This window comes from Atractosteus spatula, chromosome 2 (assembly GCF_055471065.1).
Source record: "Atractosteus spatula isolate fAtrSpa1 chromosome 2, fAtrSpa1.hap1, whole genome shotgun sequence".
NCBI classification, from domain to species: domain Eukaryota; kingdom Metazoa; phylum Chordata; class Actinopteri; order Semionotiformes; family Lepisosteidae; genus Atractosteus; species Atractosteus spatula.
In genome coordinates, this window is record NC_142707.1 from 32,676,470 (window position 1) to 32,692,858 (window position 16,389).

At 38.5% G+C, this 16,389-nt stretch overlaps 1 protein-coding gene across 1 annotated transcript in view; it reads right to left on the reverse strand.

Annotated features, from left to right (window-relative positions):
• mthfd1l (methylenetetrahydrofolate dehydrogenase (NADP+ dependent) 1 like) overlaps nucleotides 1-16,389 on the reverse strand; it is a 117,618-nt gene that overhangs the window by 83,026 nt on the left and 18,203 nt on the right. The window contains exons 12-18 of the mRNA XM_088929573.1: nucleotides 10,972-11,108; nucleotides 10,400-10,446; nucleotides 9,074-9,181; nucleotides 8,878-8,952; nucleotides 5,854-5,956; nucleotides 3,859-3,935; nucleotides 2,363-2,503 (exon numbers count right to left, since the gene is read on the reverse strand). Coding sequence (XP_088785699.1) covers nucleotides 2,363-2,503; nucleotides 3,859-3,935; nucleotides 5,854-5,956; nucleotides 8,878-8,952; nucleotides 9,074-9,181; nucleotides 10,400-10,446; nucleotides 10,972-11,108 — 688 coding nt within the window. The remainder of the gene's footprint in view (nucleotides 1-2,362; nucleotides 2,504-3,858; nucleotides 3,936-5,853; nucleotides 5,957-8,877; nucleotides 8,953-9,073; nucleotides 9,182-10,399; nucleotides 10,447-10,971; nucleotides 11,109-16,389) is intronic.

Sequence of the window (16,389 nt, forward strand, 5' to 3'; positions counted from 1 at the left end):
GAAGGTTTGACAGTGCATGCTGTGAGGAAAAAAACATGCACCATCGTCATCTGCCCCTGTGCTCATACTCATATAAAACGGTAATTGGCAAGTACCACTTACTTAATTTGGTCTTTCAGTAATCAGGTCTGATTGAACAATTCTGTGTTGAGTAAAGTGGATTTTAACCTTCAGTTAAGCTAAACATGCTTTTGTATCTTCTCTCGGTTTGCTTACAGCATCTGCTTAAATAAAATTAAAAGCATACAATACTAAAATACTAAAATGGGATGGTGAAGTTCTATTGAAAGAGAATACAAAGTTCACGCTACATTTATAAAATGCAGTTTCAGAAAAACTTAAATTTTGACTTATTTATTAAACTTCCTTTGCCTTCTTCACGTCCCTGACCTTTTTACTTTCATGAGTACCTATCTATGCCGCCACTAGTGAACACAGAATGGATTTTCAAAGAATATATCAACGTCCTCCAAGAAAAGGAAACTTAGTGAAAGCTGAACAGTGTTTTTGCAGCCAGTATTTCCATCCTGTATATGCCAAGAATGCTTATTGCACGAAAAACAAACCCAGCAGCAATGTTGGAATTAAAAATAAAAAAAAACGGGAGAATTTTCAAATCAACTGATAATATATTGACTGGTTAATCTTTTAACCTGCATCGACTGGCAGCCCAGCCCCATGACTAAACGAATCAATGAGCTCCATTCCAACATGAATATGGAGGAACCAACAGGTTCCAGATTCACTGGTATCAGATGTCACTTTCTCTAATCCAGAGAGTGAAAAGGTTTACAAGGCCGGCTGCCAGACTCTAGCCATGCTACACATTATATTACTTTGTGGGATCTCCCACCTCCCCTGGGGTGAATCATATCACAGATGAAAACGATTTATTGGCTCAGACCTCTGAGCTCTCTGAATTGGCAATGGTGTTTCTATTCATAAGGCACAGTGGATAGTGCTACAGTAAGTCAAGATGGTGGCTATTAAAATAAATTTGTAAAAAAAAACCATAAGAGAAGCCAACCATGAAGAGCATAACAAAGGTAAGAGTGCATACAAGTTTTAACCTAGAAACAAAGGGAAAACTTCAGCAACTTTCCAAAAGACAACACAGTGAATTCCTGCCTAATTCCGCATATACAGGACTCTTTCACTGTACTGTGCATTGCACCGCTGTGCTCTAATAAAGAAGTACTACGATTTATTACTTAAAAAAATTAAAATTTCAATTACAATTCAAACTAATGTAATTGATGTGGGAGTCTGTTGCTAGCTGCCTATGTTGCTGAAGCCGATACCCTGGCTTCTTTCAAGAAAGGGGTGAGTTACTTCCTTGGATCAATTAGCTACTATCAGGCCAGGTGGGCTGGAAGGTCTCCTCTCATTCGTAACCTTTCTTATGCTCTAAAGTATTTATTTACATATCACTCAGCCAAATTCACCAAGAAGGTCTTTATTTTCAGAGATTTGAATGATGATGTTGTCCTTACATGATCAATAACCGAGTTACAAAGGTGAGGTTCCATGACTAACAGTTTTTGTCTAGTTAAATTTAAACATGTTTATGGAACAGCAGTGAAGCCAGGAAACACAGGAAGAAGTACAGGAAACCAGGGAGCTCACAGAACTACAGGACATGGGCCCAACTGAGAGGCTCTAGAAGTTAAACTTCTTTTAAAACTGCCAGCACAATGATGTGAGCACAGTGCTGCTGTGCTTGGTTCCGAGAACTCAGGTGACCATCCTTGATCATTTTAGCAAAGTTCATTCACATTTCAGTCCAGGAATTTCACCAAGTCTAAGATGAATCAACCGAAGCACATCAAAGTGGGATTCTTAAAAGTTCATTTTTACCACAGAATTAACCAAGCATAATAACCCCACTCAAAGCCATCATCCCCAATTCTCAGACTTGATTTTCACATTTTTTCTTTGAGTGACCTTTTTTTCAAAAAACGCACCTTCTCATACTGTAAATCACAAAACTGAAACAAGCATTGTAAGGTTTCTATTATGCACCAGTCTGCCCAAAATCCTGTCTGAGGTGATGGATATTAATTACAGATCATAAACCATCATAAGGCAACATTTCAAACCCACCAGCTGCTGGATTCAGAAATCTGAATTGACTCTACTTCCAAAAAAAATATACAAATTGAGCTATTTGTAATCTTACGCAATTAATAAGACACTTTCTGAAAACATTTAATGGTCAGACTCGTTTTCTGAAGAATTGGCATTTGCAGTAATAAATACACTCCTGGAATGTGCATGTAACACATCATGCTTTTACACAGGTTAAGGCGATACCTTCCAGCTGAAGTGCTTGGAGGTGTGGTGTTCGTAATGCAGTACATACCAAGTCATCTGCTGTGACTGGCTGACCTTTCCTGTCACTGCCAACCACCATCTTGCCAAGTCTCACTTTCATATCAGCGAGCCCGTCTGTCAAGGCCAGGATGGCCATGATCTCACTGGCAACGGCGATGTCAAACTGAGTCTGCGAGGACAAAATAAAAAGAGTTCTATATTTAGAGCCCAAGGGAGCTTCTCAAATAATGTACAAAACATAATTTAAGTTAAATCTAGGCTTCTCTGAGCTCCTCTTAAATGTGCCACAGATTAAAGATTGAGAGCATTTAGATATTGGACAATAATGATGTTACACTCATATATTTGCAGAGCAATTATATATCGTGAAGCAAAGAAGACATTTGAATGTCCTTGAGAGCTACTTACTCATAAAACTAGACTAGGTAAGCAAAGAAAGATCAAAGTATCCATTGCAAGGTGTGAGGGCACCTCAGTAAGGGTGTTTGCCCACGTTCACATGAACTAGGTGCTATGAGTCATGTGTCACGTCAATGCTGCCATCAATAGGGAGGAATTAGTTAGTCAAGGTTCTCTTGGCAATTCTCCGGAGGCTTCCCAGGCATTTGCAGGGTTCAAAACAGCTCTCCTACTTTTCACAGCATAACCTTCATTACATGGCTGTGTCTCCTGCGATGTGCTCAAATAAAACAAGAGAATAGAATGTGAGCAGGTCTCCCTAATTTCTCATTCTCTCGCGTGTGCGGTTACAGGGTGCACAGCCATGAGCCGGGACAAAAACATACAAAATCAATTAAAAAAACATGAATCCAACTCAGGTGAGCGTATGACATCTAATAACTGGCAATTCTAAATTACTGAAAAAATACGCAGTGTAAGAAATATGTTCTAAATGTGTCAAGAGCCAAGCTCACAGTCTTTTAGGCAAAATTAAAATAATTCAGACAATCCCAACCACAAAGGATATTGAGGTACAAAGGTATTACATACAATATTTTGTCTATTCTTTAATTTTATATTTATCCTTTCTAGATTTTAACACCTTTTTTGATAAAACGAGTGCCTGAAATGACAGAATTCTCCGAATGCTACAAAGTGAGTTATTGAGGACAGCAGTTAAGCATACTGTAAATGCAAACATATGCTTGGCCTCGCATGTATTTTTTATAGAAATATTTCAGCAAAAGAACATTTGCTTTCACTTATATTATTTCCCCATGCAGGTGTAGTGTTTATTTGTATTACCTCATTCAGATTTAATCAGACTGGCAACTACTGAAATATAATAGCAGGGCACTTATTTTTTTATGTATGTGCTTTATAAAAAAGACTACATGCCAAAACATGCCCATACTGCATAAACAATTCTTTTTGATTGGACAAAGACTATTTGAAATATTTGTGTGGCTATATACATATAACAAATCTTACAATTTCGGTTTTTGCAGAGTTCAAATCTTTGAAGTTAGTATACTGTGCGTTTGGAATACATTTTATAATCACACTCAATTATAAGTTACTTACCTGACGAATGTGTCCTTTTTCAGTGTTTGCCTGACCAATGGTTATTTTCCTTAAGAATCGGTCGTTTGTATCTACAACTGAAACATGAACATGAAAAAAATAAATATTCTGAATGAATAAATTGAATAATGTCTTTTGGGTTGTCTTTATAAAACTGCCTACAGCAATTTTATTTTCATTTTTGTTTACTTAACATTTAAGATCTTTTTAAGACTTAAGATTGACAACCTGCTTTGTCTGATTTTCTGCATATTTGCACATTTTTCGCAGCAAAATTTGTCAGGTCTTTTCATGGGTTGTAGTAGTACATAGAGAAGAGTCTGAGAGAAAAAAAATGACACCAAATGAAAGAAGCACCAAACTTTTGTTTGGTGTGCAAGGGAATCAAATACACAATCTTCAGGTATAAAAAAAGTTACTGCCCTCCTAGTGAACTCAACCCAATTAAAGGGATAATTAGGGTCAACTGTTTGAATACTTGGGTTGACAATCGGGCCTGATGTATCTCAGCCCCGCCCTATATAAATCTGACTAACTTTGTCCCTTACCAGCAGAGTGAAGTTGTCAGCACATGGGTTTTAGAAACACATCATGCCAAGATCAAAATAAATTCCTGAAAACATCCGGACTCTGGACTATCAGTCTGGAAAGGGTAACAAAGCCATCTCTCGGGGCTCTGGGGCCATACTGTCCAAATGGAGAAAATCTGGGACAGCAGTGAATATTCACAGGAGTACTAGTCCTGCCAAAATCTCTCCCAGCGTAAGGCGTAAAATTGTCCAGGAAGTCACAAAGGTCCATAGAAAAACATCTAGGGATCTGCAGGCCTCTCTCGCCTCAGCTAAGGTCAGTGTTCATGACTCCACCATTAGTGAGACACTGCATAAAAATAGTATCCATGGCAGAGTTTCAAGACAGAAACTACTGCCTGCCATGTGAAGATGGACATGAATGCTTGCCTCAGGTTTGCCAAAATGCTCCTGGATGATGCTCAAGAATTATGGAACAAGGTTCTATGGACAGAAGAGTCAAAAGTGAAACTTTTTGGCTGACATGGACCCCATTATGTTTGGTAAAACCAAATACTGCATTCCACAGTAAGAACCAACAGTCAAACACAATGGTGGTAGTGTCATGGTTTGAGGATGCTTTGCTGCATCAGGACCTGGACGACTTGTCATAATTGAAAGAAACTTAAATTCTGCTCTGGAACACAGAATTCTACAGGACAATGTCAGGCTATCCGTCTGCTAGCTGAAGCTGAATCGCAGTTGGGTTAAGCACCAAGACAATGATCCAAAACACGCAAGCAAGTCTACATCAGAAGAAATTTAGAATGTTCAATGGCCTAGTCAAGTCCAGACCTAAATTCCACTGAGATGACGTGGCAGAACTTGAAATGAGTTCACACTTGAAAACCCACAAATGTCACTGAGCTAAAGCAGTCCTGCATGGAGGACTGGGCCAACATTTCTCCACAGTGCTGCGAGGGACTGATCAATAACTACAGAAAACGTATGGATGCAATTATTGCTGCCAAACGTGTTGTAACCAGTTATTGAGTCCCAAGGGGCAATTTCTTTTTCACATGGGTGTTGTATAACTACCTTGAATAATTTAAAGAAGTATCAGAATTTTGTGTTATTTGTTTACTTGGGTCCCTTGTATCTTATATTACATTTTGGTTGAAGATCTGATAAAATTCAACATGAAAAACACAAAATAATGCAGAAAATCAGACAGGGGGCAAATACTTTTTCATGGCACCGTACATTTGGCTGGAATACACCCAATTTTCTTTGGCATTTTGTTTATGTTAGAATGCAAAATCAGTGTTTTAACGGGTTATTAACAATGCTCTTTCAGCAACTGTGAATAAAAAACATTAAAACACACAGGAAACTTAAAATGATTTTATATTACAGTATTCAAGATCCCACCAAAAATGAATCCCATATTCAGCATTAATGTAGGCTTTCATCCCCCTGTCCATACCTCTCTGCCATGTGATGGTCGAGGGGTCAATGTCAAGGCGTACAAACGAGTTAATCTCCTCCGGGGTCAAACTGTCAGGGTCCGTCTTGTTGATGCCCAGTCGCTAGACAGTGCAAACAAAGAATTAAAGCATTAATACGGTACATGTGAGCAGTACCAATCCATTCATAATCTCTTCCAATAAGTCAACAGAGGACTGTAGAACTTCAAACTCAATATTCTCAACACTATCTAATTTCTCAGGTTTCCTTTGCTAGTGGCAATACAGTACATAATATGTTTGCAAATCCCCGATAATCAGTAATACACCAATTGAAAAAAAAGTAATTCACTTAAAATTCACCACACCTTGGCCAGACAGAGTACAGGCTGCAAAGTTTTTTTTTTCTCCGATGGCTATCCATGAAGTACAGTCATGGACGTCAGAAGTATAAAAGGGCAGTACAATCTAACAAAAAAACATTTTGTTCTGACAATGCAGACATTTCAGTGAAAACTCTGCTTTTTGAATAATTATGACTTGCAGAAGAATGATTTTAATGTGGCCATTAACATTTAAACATGAAAGTGTATTTGACTTTAGAACCCTGTAACAAGTATTGTTATTATTAGCGTGTATTTCAGCAAAAAAAAAAACAAGAACAGCAACCAAAAATGAAATACTAAAGTATTTCCTCTTCAAACAATGACCATATAACTCATCACCTTAAATCTTGTGGAATTTCTTTTACCTTGCCTAACTGATTTAAATTAGATATCATATCTGGATATCTGTGGGTAGAATGAACAACAACTGTCTGTATACTACACATCTATAACAAAGATCAGGAAGTGTGACAGAATTTACAGTAATAGAAATGATGTTATTAATGAAAGATTACAGTTTATCTTGGCACAAAAGAATAGGCCCCAGAAATCACCATTAACTACTCAACATGGGTGCTGTAAGGCATGGGATCTGAAAGGAGAGTAACTCAAATAAACACCTGCTTCTCCCCTGTTCTCCACTGCAAGACAAGTAGGTTTCAGCTTGTGGAGGAAGGAAACCGTCTGACATTTCTTTGAAGCACAAACATTGAAGGATAAGTGGTACTAGATTATAGCGCTGAAAATAAATACGTCACATCTCACCATATAACTTCAAATATCTGAAAATATGCATATGTATTTCTCAGATAAGGAGAAAGGGGAGTCACATTTAAACACAGACTCTAGACAAGTCATCAAGTGTCAAGCGGAAATGCAACTGAAACAGTCCATTTCGTTTCACCACTGGAAATATTTGGTTTCTCAGATAATCTCTGAAAAATCCAGTACTGGTTTATTGCTTAAGCACTTCCGACTCTTAAGGCCTCAGCATCTCATGATCTTTGATGGCGCCACGACACATCTTCCATGCTTACTAATATTTTACTAATAGATTAACTTTACAACTGCTAAAACAAAGTCCGACTGTTTAACCTTTTGTGTTAAACTTTACATCAGCTACTTCTAGGAGCTTCATGCTGTCGTTTTCCTTATAGTTAGTTCCCTTTATAGGAAGTGGTATCACAGACCACATACTGTACCAATTGTGTGGCTCTAACAGCAGTTTAGCAACATGGCAACAACACTGACAGTAAGAAGAGCAAACCTTGCTACTAAACCGCTCATATATCCTTTTCAACACATAACATGGATCCTTGAGGGAAATCACACAGGGTTTCCCACAGGAAAACATTCTCGGGCCAAAGTGGCACATTAATGTTAGCCCTCCCCCACTTAGCGAGCTTACTGTACGAGCTATCTTATTACTGAAACTAAACATTATCGTGATCAAGACTATTTCAGCCACAACAGTTAGTTTAATTATATAGGATTCATCAAGGATGCAGGCTATCAATAATGCAGAGAACGAGTTTTGTGTTTGATGCTATTACTGTTTCTTGCATCATAGAGCCATTATTATGCGCGTTTTGCAATCGAGAGACTGTTATTATTTTGCGCTCTTTGACGCAAAATTAAGTGGCTCCCACTCCCTTTATTATTCTTTAGAACTGATGCATTTCACCAACTTTTGCAAACAACAAAGGGACACAGTATTTTTCTGTGACCCAGAATTTCAGCTGCGAGGAAACCCTACGTTTTCCTTCTACATCCATTACTGATATAGTTCTCAAGAGGCCAAGACCATAATACATGAGATTATCCGTTAAGAACTGTGATTGTGCAATATTTGCATCGACGGTTTCTTTAATTCACGTTAAGAAAACAAAAACGCATTGATTAAATTAACGGATCACAAGTCTCTATGACAGTTTCAGAATTTTCCATCCATTACTTTGTTTTTTAATCCCCGTAGACTTGATGCAAATGCAGGAGAGTTTCAGATCAAGGCATGAAACCGTGAGATTTGGTCTCAATGCACGAGACGTCAGAGCTATGTGATAACATATTGTACCGCTGTGGCTGCTGGCTGGCAAATGACCTTCCAGACTACGAAACAGTATTTCAATATAGATTCTTGAGCACATTTTGTCGGCATTCAAGCATTGGTTTGGCAAGGTGGCCAGCCTGGCCTGTACACAACTGCAGGAACCATTGACTGTATTTGTACTAGTGGTGTGCACTAACAAAAGTGGTCATTGTCCCATTGCGGCCATATAGTGAAGTGTTTGGTATAGAAACAGTACCCAATTAAAGCACTTTACAAAAAAAAAGCTTGCACCTTATAAATATGAGGATGTAAATTCTAAGTGAAATCACTGAATTAAATCACGCAAATAAATGCTGAAAGAAAAAATTAGCCAAATGCTCTTTCCATCTAAGGAGTAGCCCCATCTTGTTTCCTAATACATGGTGTGCACTGTAAAAAAAATGGTCACTATCCCACTGCGGACACGTACAGTAGCGAAGAAGTGACTTGCTCTGTGCTTCCAGGATAAGCTGTAGGATGCCTCAGCCCTTACCAGGAATACCAGATATACGGTCACATGACGTTTCATGTGCGCACTGGAACTGCCTCAAAATGCAGAGACTACTTACTTGCAATCTGGCAATCTGTATGGAAGAGAACTTTCTGACTCTGTTGACAGAAGGCACAAGTCTGTTGTACAATGCCTGTTAAAAAAATAAAATAAAAAAAACTTTATTCTTTCTGAAATGAGCGTTACTATACGCCGAGGAAACTGGCTACTGCAGAATCCACAGCAAAACATTCTGCTCTGGCACCAGACGCTACCTTGTCCGACTGAGTTGCTTCATGAAGAATCCTGGCATCAATTGCTGCTGCTAACAGGTTGTTGGCCGCCGTGATTGCATGGATGTCTCCCGTCAAGTGAAGATTAAACTGTAAAGGAAGCCTTCATCAATATATATTCATTATATGAAAATAAGAGCAGTCACGAGGCAAAGAAATGCTTTCTCAATACCATACGACTCTTTGTAGTTGTAACTCTATATATTGGTAACGGTAAAAAATTGCAACAACTGAAGGTTCTTCAAAAATAATGAAGTGCTGCCAAACATTTATGTCAGGGTTATTTTACATTTGGATTTACCAATGGTTGCCTTTTTAAAAGCTAGTCAGTTTGGAGATGTCATTTGTTTATCACCCTGTTTTCATACAACCACACATGGAGAATAGAGGACTCGTGCTCTTCTCCAATGTACACAGCCATTTGCCCCTCTGTGAGCTCTGCGGTGTCTTGAAGGAGCATTAGCACTGAGTGGAATGGTGGACATGTCTTGTTGGGAGCTCATAGCATCTCCCCTAGGGGCTGCTACTGCAGCAAAGACCAGAAGAAACCCTGGCCAACTGCAGCCCAATCAACACCAACGGCTCCTGGCTAATTTCTTGTTGCCACCTGGGGATCCCAGCTGCAGACGACCGATGACATGGTCCAAGGTCAAACCAATGTCTGGACCACAAGGCCGAGCCCGTGTTCTGAGCGACTGATTGCACTGACTGACCAGTCATAAAGGTCGTTATTTTAAATGATATCCAAGGAACATCATTAGAAGGAGAATAATCATAATCACAGAACTAAATCTAATATCTGTTTAACATGCCTTCTATGAAGCACTTTGTCCAAAAGCATATTTTGCTTCAGAAAATGTTATGATATTTCTTTCAAGTTATAGAATCGGTGTCCTGTATGAACCATGTCATTTTTAGTCAGTGAAGAAGCATGTGGCCATTATTGACAAAATAAACATCGTTTTATCCTGCTGAAAGGTGTATGGTATTCACATATGCAACAAATACTATTAAACGTTTAAGATACATATCGATTTGGTTCTAGAATGTAATGCATACTTCACAAGTTCTGAAGCAGTTAACAGCTCAGGATATGATTCTACCAATCCAAGAGAACACTGTGAAGAAAGAGCTGTCATGATACATTGCATCTGCAATTACTCCCTGCTTTGAAGTCTTTCTGTTGTCTTTGCTAGCAATAACTTCCTCATGAAAAATATTATGCTAAAGAGCGAAAGGGATGAAGTTGTTTTCAAGCAGATCAGTCCAGCTGACGAGGTCTTATGACTGCGATTATGACTTGCTTACCTCCTCCATTGGAATGACTTGAGCGTAGCCACCTCCTGCTGCTCCCCCTAGAGCAGAGAGAACAAATTCAACATTCAGGACCCAGGATACAAAGAGCAGTTTATAAAAAAGTCAATAAAACTGTGTGCCCTTGCAATGATCCTTCACTGCTACAGTGTTTCAGGATAAAATTTATTAAGAGTTCCCTACGCGGACAAAACCATGGACAGCCAAACAGTCGGGGTTAACGCAGTGCTTTACCAATGTTTAAGGAAAACATCAACACGGGCTGTAATAAAGATTAGTCCTCCAGAAACTAACTTATAAAAGAAGGTGATTTTAAATTTGGAAGGCAAGAACTGAAGACAGTTCAGTGAAAAGAAAGGGTATTTTAAATAGCAGTGTGTAAGAGAAACTGGGGTCTCAAGAGTCAATATTTCTGCCCCCGCATGGGCCAAGATAAAATCTGCTCCCAGCTCAGCATGAAAGGCGATTTCAGTATGACCTTTCCCGGAAAGTTCCAGAATATTTGATCAAATATAAAGCTTGACACACGGACGTGCTTCGGTGCGGGCTGGGGACGAACACAATACCTTTAACACCGAAGGTGGGCCCTTGAGAAGGCTGCCTCAAACAAGCAAAGGAGTTGACCTTCAGGTGGGCAGTGAGAGCCTGGGCCAGGCCAATGGACACCGTGCTTTTTCCTTCCCCCAGGGGGGTGGGAGTTATCCTTCGAAGAAGAGAGAAAACACCTTTGAACTTTCCCCTACTTCACCAATGGCTGTCATAGTTGGAACATACAGTAGGTTGTGGCAGAGAGACAAAAAACCAAAGTCAATAAGTCTTGCCTTGCACTCTACTTGTGGGACAGACAAAGGACTGCCATAACCCTTATCAGGAATAAGTGTTTGTTCGATAACGAATGATTGGTTAGAGGTATTAAAACAAAAGAGAAAGGTGTCTCTTACAGAGACGGTTCTTTTACTAGGTTTTCTTGAATAAGCACAGAAATGGCCTCCAATCAGTTATTTCTGGTTAATAAAGAACGCCTGAGTACGTATTTGTGCCATGACTTTAATACAAACTAGTGTCCACGATAGGATAATTCCAGAAAAATAATCTTTGGCTACATTACATCACCTTACAATAGAAGTTAAATAAAAAAGCAGTACAACAATGAAAACCATCTATTTTCATAGAACTTGTATTAGCTGAAAACGTTAAGCAAGGATGTAAGCAATTTAGATAACTTTGGGAACTAGTCTCACATGATTTTAAAACAGCTAGTCTATGACTGTTCACTTTGTTGCAGTAGATAACAGATATCAACTGAATGAAATTCAGATTATAATCTGTATCAACTGACACAAAAATGTAATGAGATTTGAATTACTGTATTGCATGCCTGTAATTAGACCTTTTATGGGATATTTCAAAAACATGCTAACAAATAAAGGTAGGGGAGAAAAGTTTCCAAAATAACTAATTTTTCACAACTGATTACAAAACAGCTCGATCTTAGAATATTATCAGAAGGCTAAGTAACTCAAACAGAAGCAAGCACAATAACAACGAACACAGAAAACACATGAGATTAAAACAGGATGAAATGAAACCTATGAATCTAGAAAAAAAAACATATTGAATTTCTTAATATTATAGCTCACAAACAACATTCTTGCTACCAGTCTCAAGATAAATCCAAATTAATTGGTCAAGTAAAAGACTGAGGGATCTCCACACTATTGGCAGAGCTGTAGTTCTGTTCCTCTCTGGATATCGCCAACTACTTTAAGCTACATGATGGATTTTAGAAAACATTCCCTAGATAGCTCGTTTCGCTCTCTTTTACACATCAAAATAATGTTAGGCAAGACAAGGTCCCCACCCTGACAGACAATCATGTCTCGAAAATTCAAAAGCCTTTGGTATTTCAGAGGTCTGTAGTTGGAAGCATACCGTCCGATCTACTGTATCATTAATCCATACCTTTTGAAAGCATACAGAGAAACACTGCTCTGTCTGTGTTAAACAGCTCAAGCTGGGGCAGCTTTGCTTAACACAAGACTTTCTTTTAGCCCCATCTATGAGAAAGGACATGTTATCTTGGCACCAGTTTAAAGAGGCTTGCCTGGGTCTGACATTAATTGCCGCAGACCTTCAACTCTCTAAAGGTTTCACAACAAAGGGAGTCCATTTGCAGGAGGTTGCAAAGTGGACTTTCATTCCTGTCTGGCTGCCAGGGAGACTGTTTGTTTCAAACATTAAAGAAACTGTGGTTCTCATCCGCCTAGTGAGAGAGGTGCTTTTTCACACAGAGGTAAACAGAGGTATACAGTACAGACTGGTATGTGAATATAAAGCCGTCAAAAGATAAGCCTTTCAACAAGTAAGACTCTTACTGCACGTGTTTGAACCGAAATTCTTCAATACCGCAGTTTGTGCACTATATATTAAAACCTGTATATTTCAAATGGAGTAGGAGAAGAAATTCATTAATACATTCTAAACTTTTCTAACCATTAACATTGAGATAAATACTAAATCCAGCACTTCATATTCATAGCCTTTCCTTAACAACAAAAAAATGTCACCTAAGTACTGTATCCATGCAGTATGCCGATATTCAAATCCATTTTCATCATGTTAAAAAATTCAGGGTCAGATTCTTAAAAAACGATTAAAAAAAAATCTTCAAGGTATAGTGTTATACAAGGTATGGAACGGAGTATGCCATAAACCACCTGCAGATAGTGATTAGAATTTAACACTGTATAATGAAATTAAGAATTTAAGGAGAAGTGGTTTTCATGTGCATACTGAAGATGGAGAAAAACATATAATACAGCAAAAGAAACCAAAATGATAGGTATGGTTAATGACTCAGTTCTTACTGTTTGTCAGAGGACATGTTTGGATTGTTCTCATCTTTTAAACAGCCAAGACAGAAATGCAAAGTACTCTGACACTGTACAAATTGAGTCCAATCATACGTTTTCAATATCAGGAAAGGAGATGGAACTCAAGAGGAGCAGAATGGGACAGGACAGATATGGACAAACAAATGGGAACAGTTTAAATAGATCCTGCTGAAGCTCAGATGATTTCTCCCAAAAGCGAATACATTAAAAACTATAAAACAGGATCCCAAATTGTTCAACAAAATCCATTAGGAAAAATATAAGAGAATAAAAAACACTTCATAAAACATTCAAAAAGAAAGTTAAAGAAAAGGAGCACAACAAATTGCAAGCACAGTTAAAAAAAAGGAAATTAGAAAGGCCACGATAGACGAAAAAGGAAGATACCAATGGGGGCTGAAATAAATTACATAAACGCATATCTACAACAGCAAAACAATCAAATAGCATCATGCAACAATGTATCTGGGACAATAATGGGATATTTCTGATGTACTAAACAGATATTTCACCCAGGTGTTCACTAAGAAAGAGGTCAACAACATGTCTCAGGCAGTGGAAGTACACTGTATATCTTTGGACTGTGAAAGGGAAACTGACACACACAAACATGGGGAGAACATACAATTCCGCACAGATAGCGCCCTAGGAATTGAACCCAGGGCTCCAGTGGAGCAAAGCAGGAATGCTAACCACTGCGCCGCCACGCTACCCTTAATGTCTTTATCCACATTTTGTAAATATTGATTCAGCACAAATTTAAAAGAAAATATAGAGGAGAAATATTTTTTTTGTCTACAGACATATATTTATACATCCATTGACAAAATAAATCATGATTAAACTCTGTGATGTTTTTTTTTTTAATTTTTGATCAGTTTACAGCTCCACATTTTGTATAATATGGTAATATTATTGCTAGAAAGTCCAAATGGCCCCCTCACATTGGTAACTTTTCCTTTGTTTCATTAAAATTCAAAAATAATGTTATCAATTGATATGGATACATACAGAACGCCAATTCTGTGTTAAAGCATTTCTGCTCTTTTCACTCAATGACTTTCCTTTAGAAAATGTTTGAGATGGTTTAAGACAGTATGAAACCCTAAAGGACAGAAAACTTTACCTTCAGCAGCAGTCCTTCATATTAGCCACCGCTAACTTGGATTGTTCTCATTTTCTAAGATGAAGTAGAGATTGCTAATGACTGCTTGTTTTTTTTTTCCTCACCCAAAGAAAACTGTGTTAATAAGAATTAAAGCCGCTATAAAGAGAGGCACAACTCCAGCCCTCCAGGACCAGAAGAGGTGCAAAGAAAAACTGTGGACGCTCTTCTCCAGCATGGGAGTTTTGCACCACAGTAACAACAGTAAAAGACAGTGGATTAATGAGCAAATTGGCAATACCAGAAATACAATCTGGAGTTACAATATATGGGTATCTAAGATGTGTGCTCAGTAGTGAAAATATATATCTTACGTACCTACAGTACATAAACAATGTGGTTTAAAAGCAAGAAAACTAAAGGTTTCTGGTAAATCTCAAATATAAAAAAATGTGTGTGGAGTAAATACATAATGATATTCAATAATAACTATGTACATTGAAATATTTGCCAGTGATCGTTATTACAATGGGGAGGGGCGTAGTCTGTTACTTTGGGCTCATAAAGTGGTCCTACTTTATTTTAACCAACTGCCAGACTACCACATTAGGTAAAGGATCGTGTATTTTTGTCCTTAACTTTTAAGGATACTACACTAGATACAGTACATTTCACACATGTAGGGGAACAGGTATGTGTTCTAATCGACAGGGAGAACCATCTGCACTCTGGTCAGCCAGGAGTAACCAGCCTATAATGTTAGAGACATTCAGCCAGAATGGAAGAAGTGGGGCGATGCAGACCTGTACTGTATATCCTGCCCAAATCAAATGCTACGGGCCTTGAAGTGGTTGCCTAGAACTGTGATACCACTTTTTCCCATTGCTGTAACTTTTTGCTGGAATCCACCAGGCCAAAGCCTGTGCAAGAGATTACTGGATCTTTTCAGGGTCCACAGCATTAGAACAAGCATGTGGTTCCCTGTCATCCTCAAGTCTTTAAGTATCCAGAGTAAAACAGGATACCGCAGGCCTACACAACGTTCACTGTAAGCTAAGAAATGTCATTAGCAGTCCAGTGTTGGCTCACTTGAACATTTCTAATAAAGCAAGCCTGTCCAGTTTCTGGGAGGAGCCCCCATAAAGATGACCTGCAGAACATTTGCTGGAAAATCAATTTTCCTAGTGGAATAACGTTCAGGCCAAGCAACTGCATTTCTAAATAAATTTAAGACAGCTTTGCCATATTATACAACATATGGAGCTGTAAACTGGTCAAAAATTAAAAAATAAAAAAAACATCACAGTTTAATCATGATTTGTTTTGTCAATGGATGTATAAATATATGTCTGTAGCCAAGAAAAACATTTTTCCTCTATATTTTCTTTTAAATTTGTACTGAATCAATATTTACAAAATGTGGATAAAGACATTAAGGGTAGCATGGCAGTGCAGTGGTTAGCATTGCTGCTTTGCACAACGGGAGCCCTGGGTTCAATTCCTGGGGCGCTATCTGTGCGGAATTGTATGTTCTCCCCATGTTTGTGTGTGTTTTCACCGGGTGTCTCAGTTTCCCTTTCACAGTCCAAAGATATACAGTGTACTGATTGGTTAATTTGTTCCTGGGAAAACTGGCTGTGGGGGGAGCAGGTGTGTCGGCATGTGTCCCGTGATGGACTGGTGTCCCATCCAGGGTGTATCCTGCCTTGTACCTGCTGCTTGCCAGGATAGGCTCTGGCTTCCCTGCCACCCGGCATTAGACAAAGCGTTTGGAAAATGAACGGATAAAGAAAGTGATGTCCTTAAACTTTTCTTGAATTCTCCTTCTTAGTTGTCATTGTTAAAACTGTTGCATTTACCTCATTAAAGTTTTCATTGTGACTACTTTTACATGCTAAATATTGAGGTAATCTACATTTAAAGCTCTCTGAACAGAAGTACTGAAGTATCACTTTCAGTACTGAGACGTCATGTATAGCAAAACC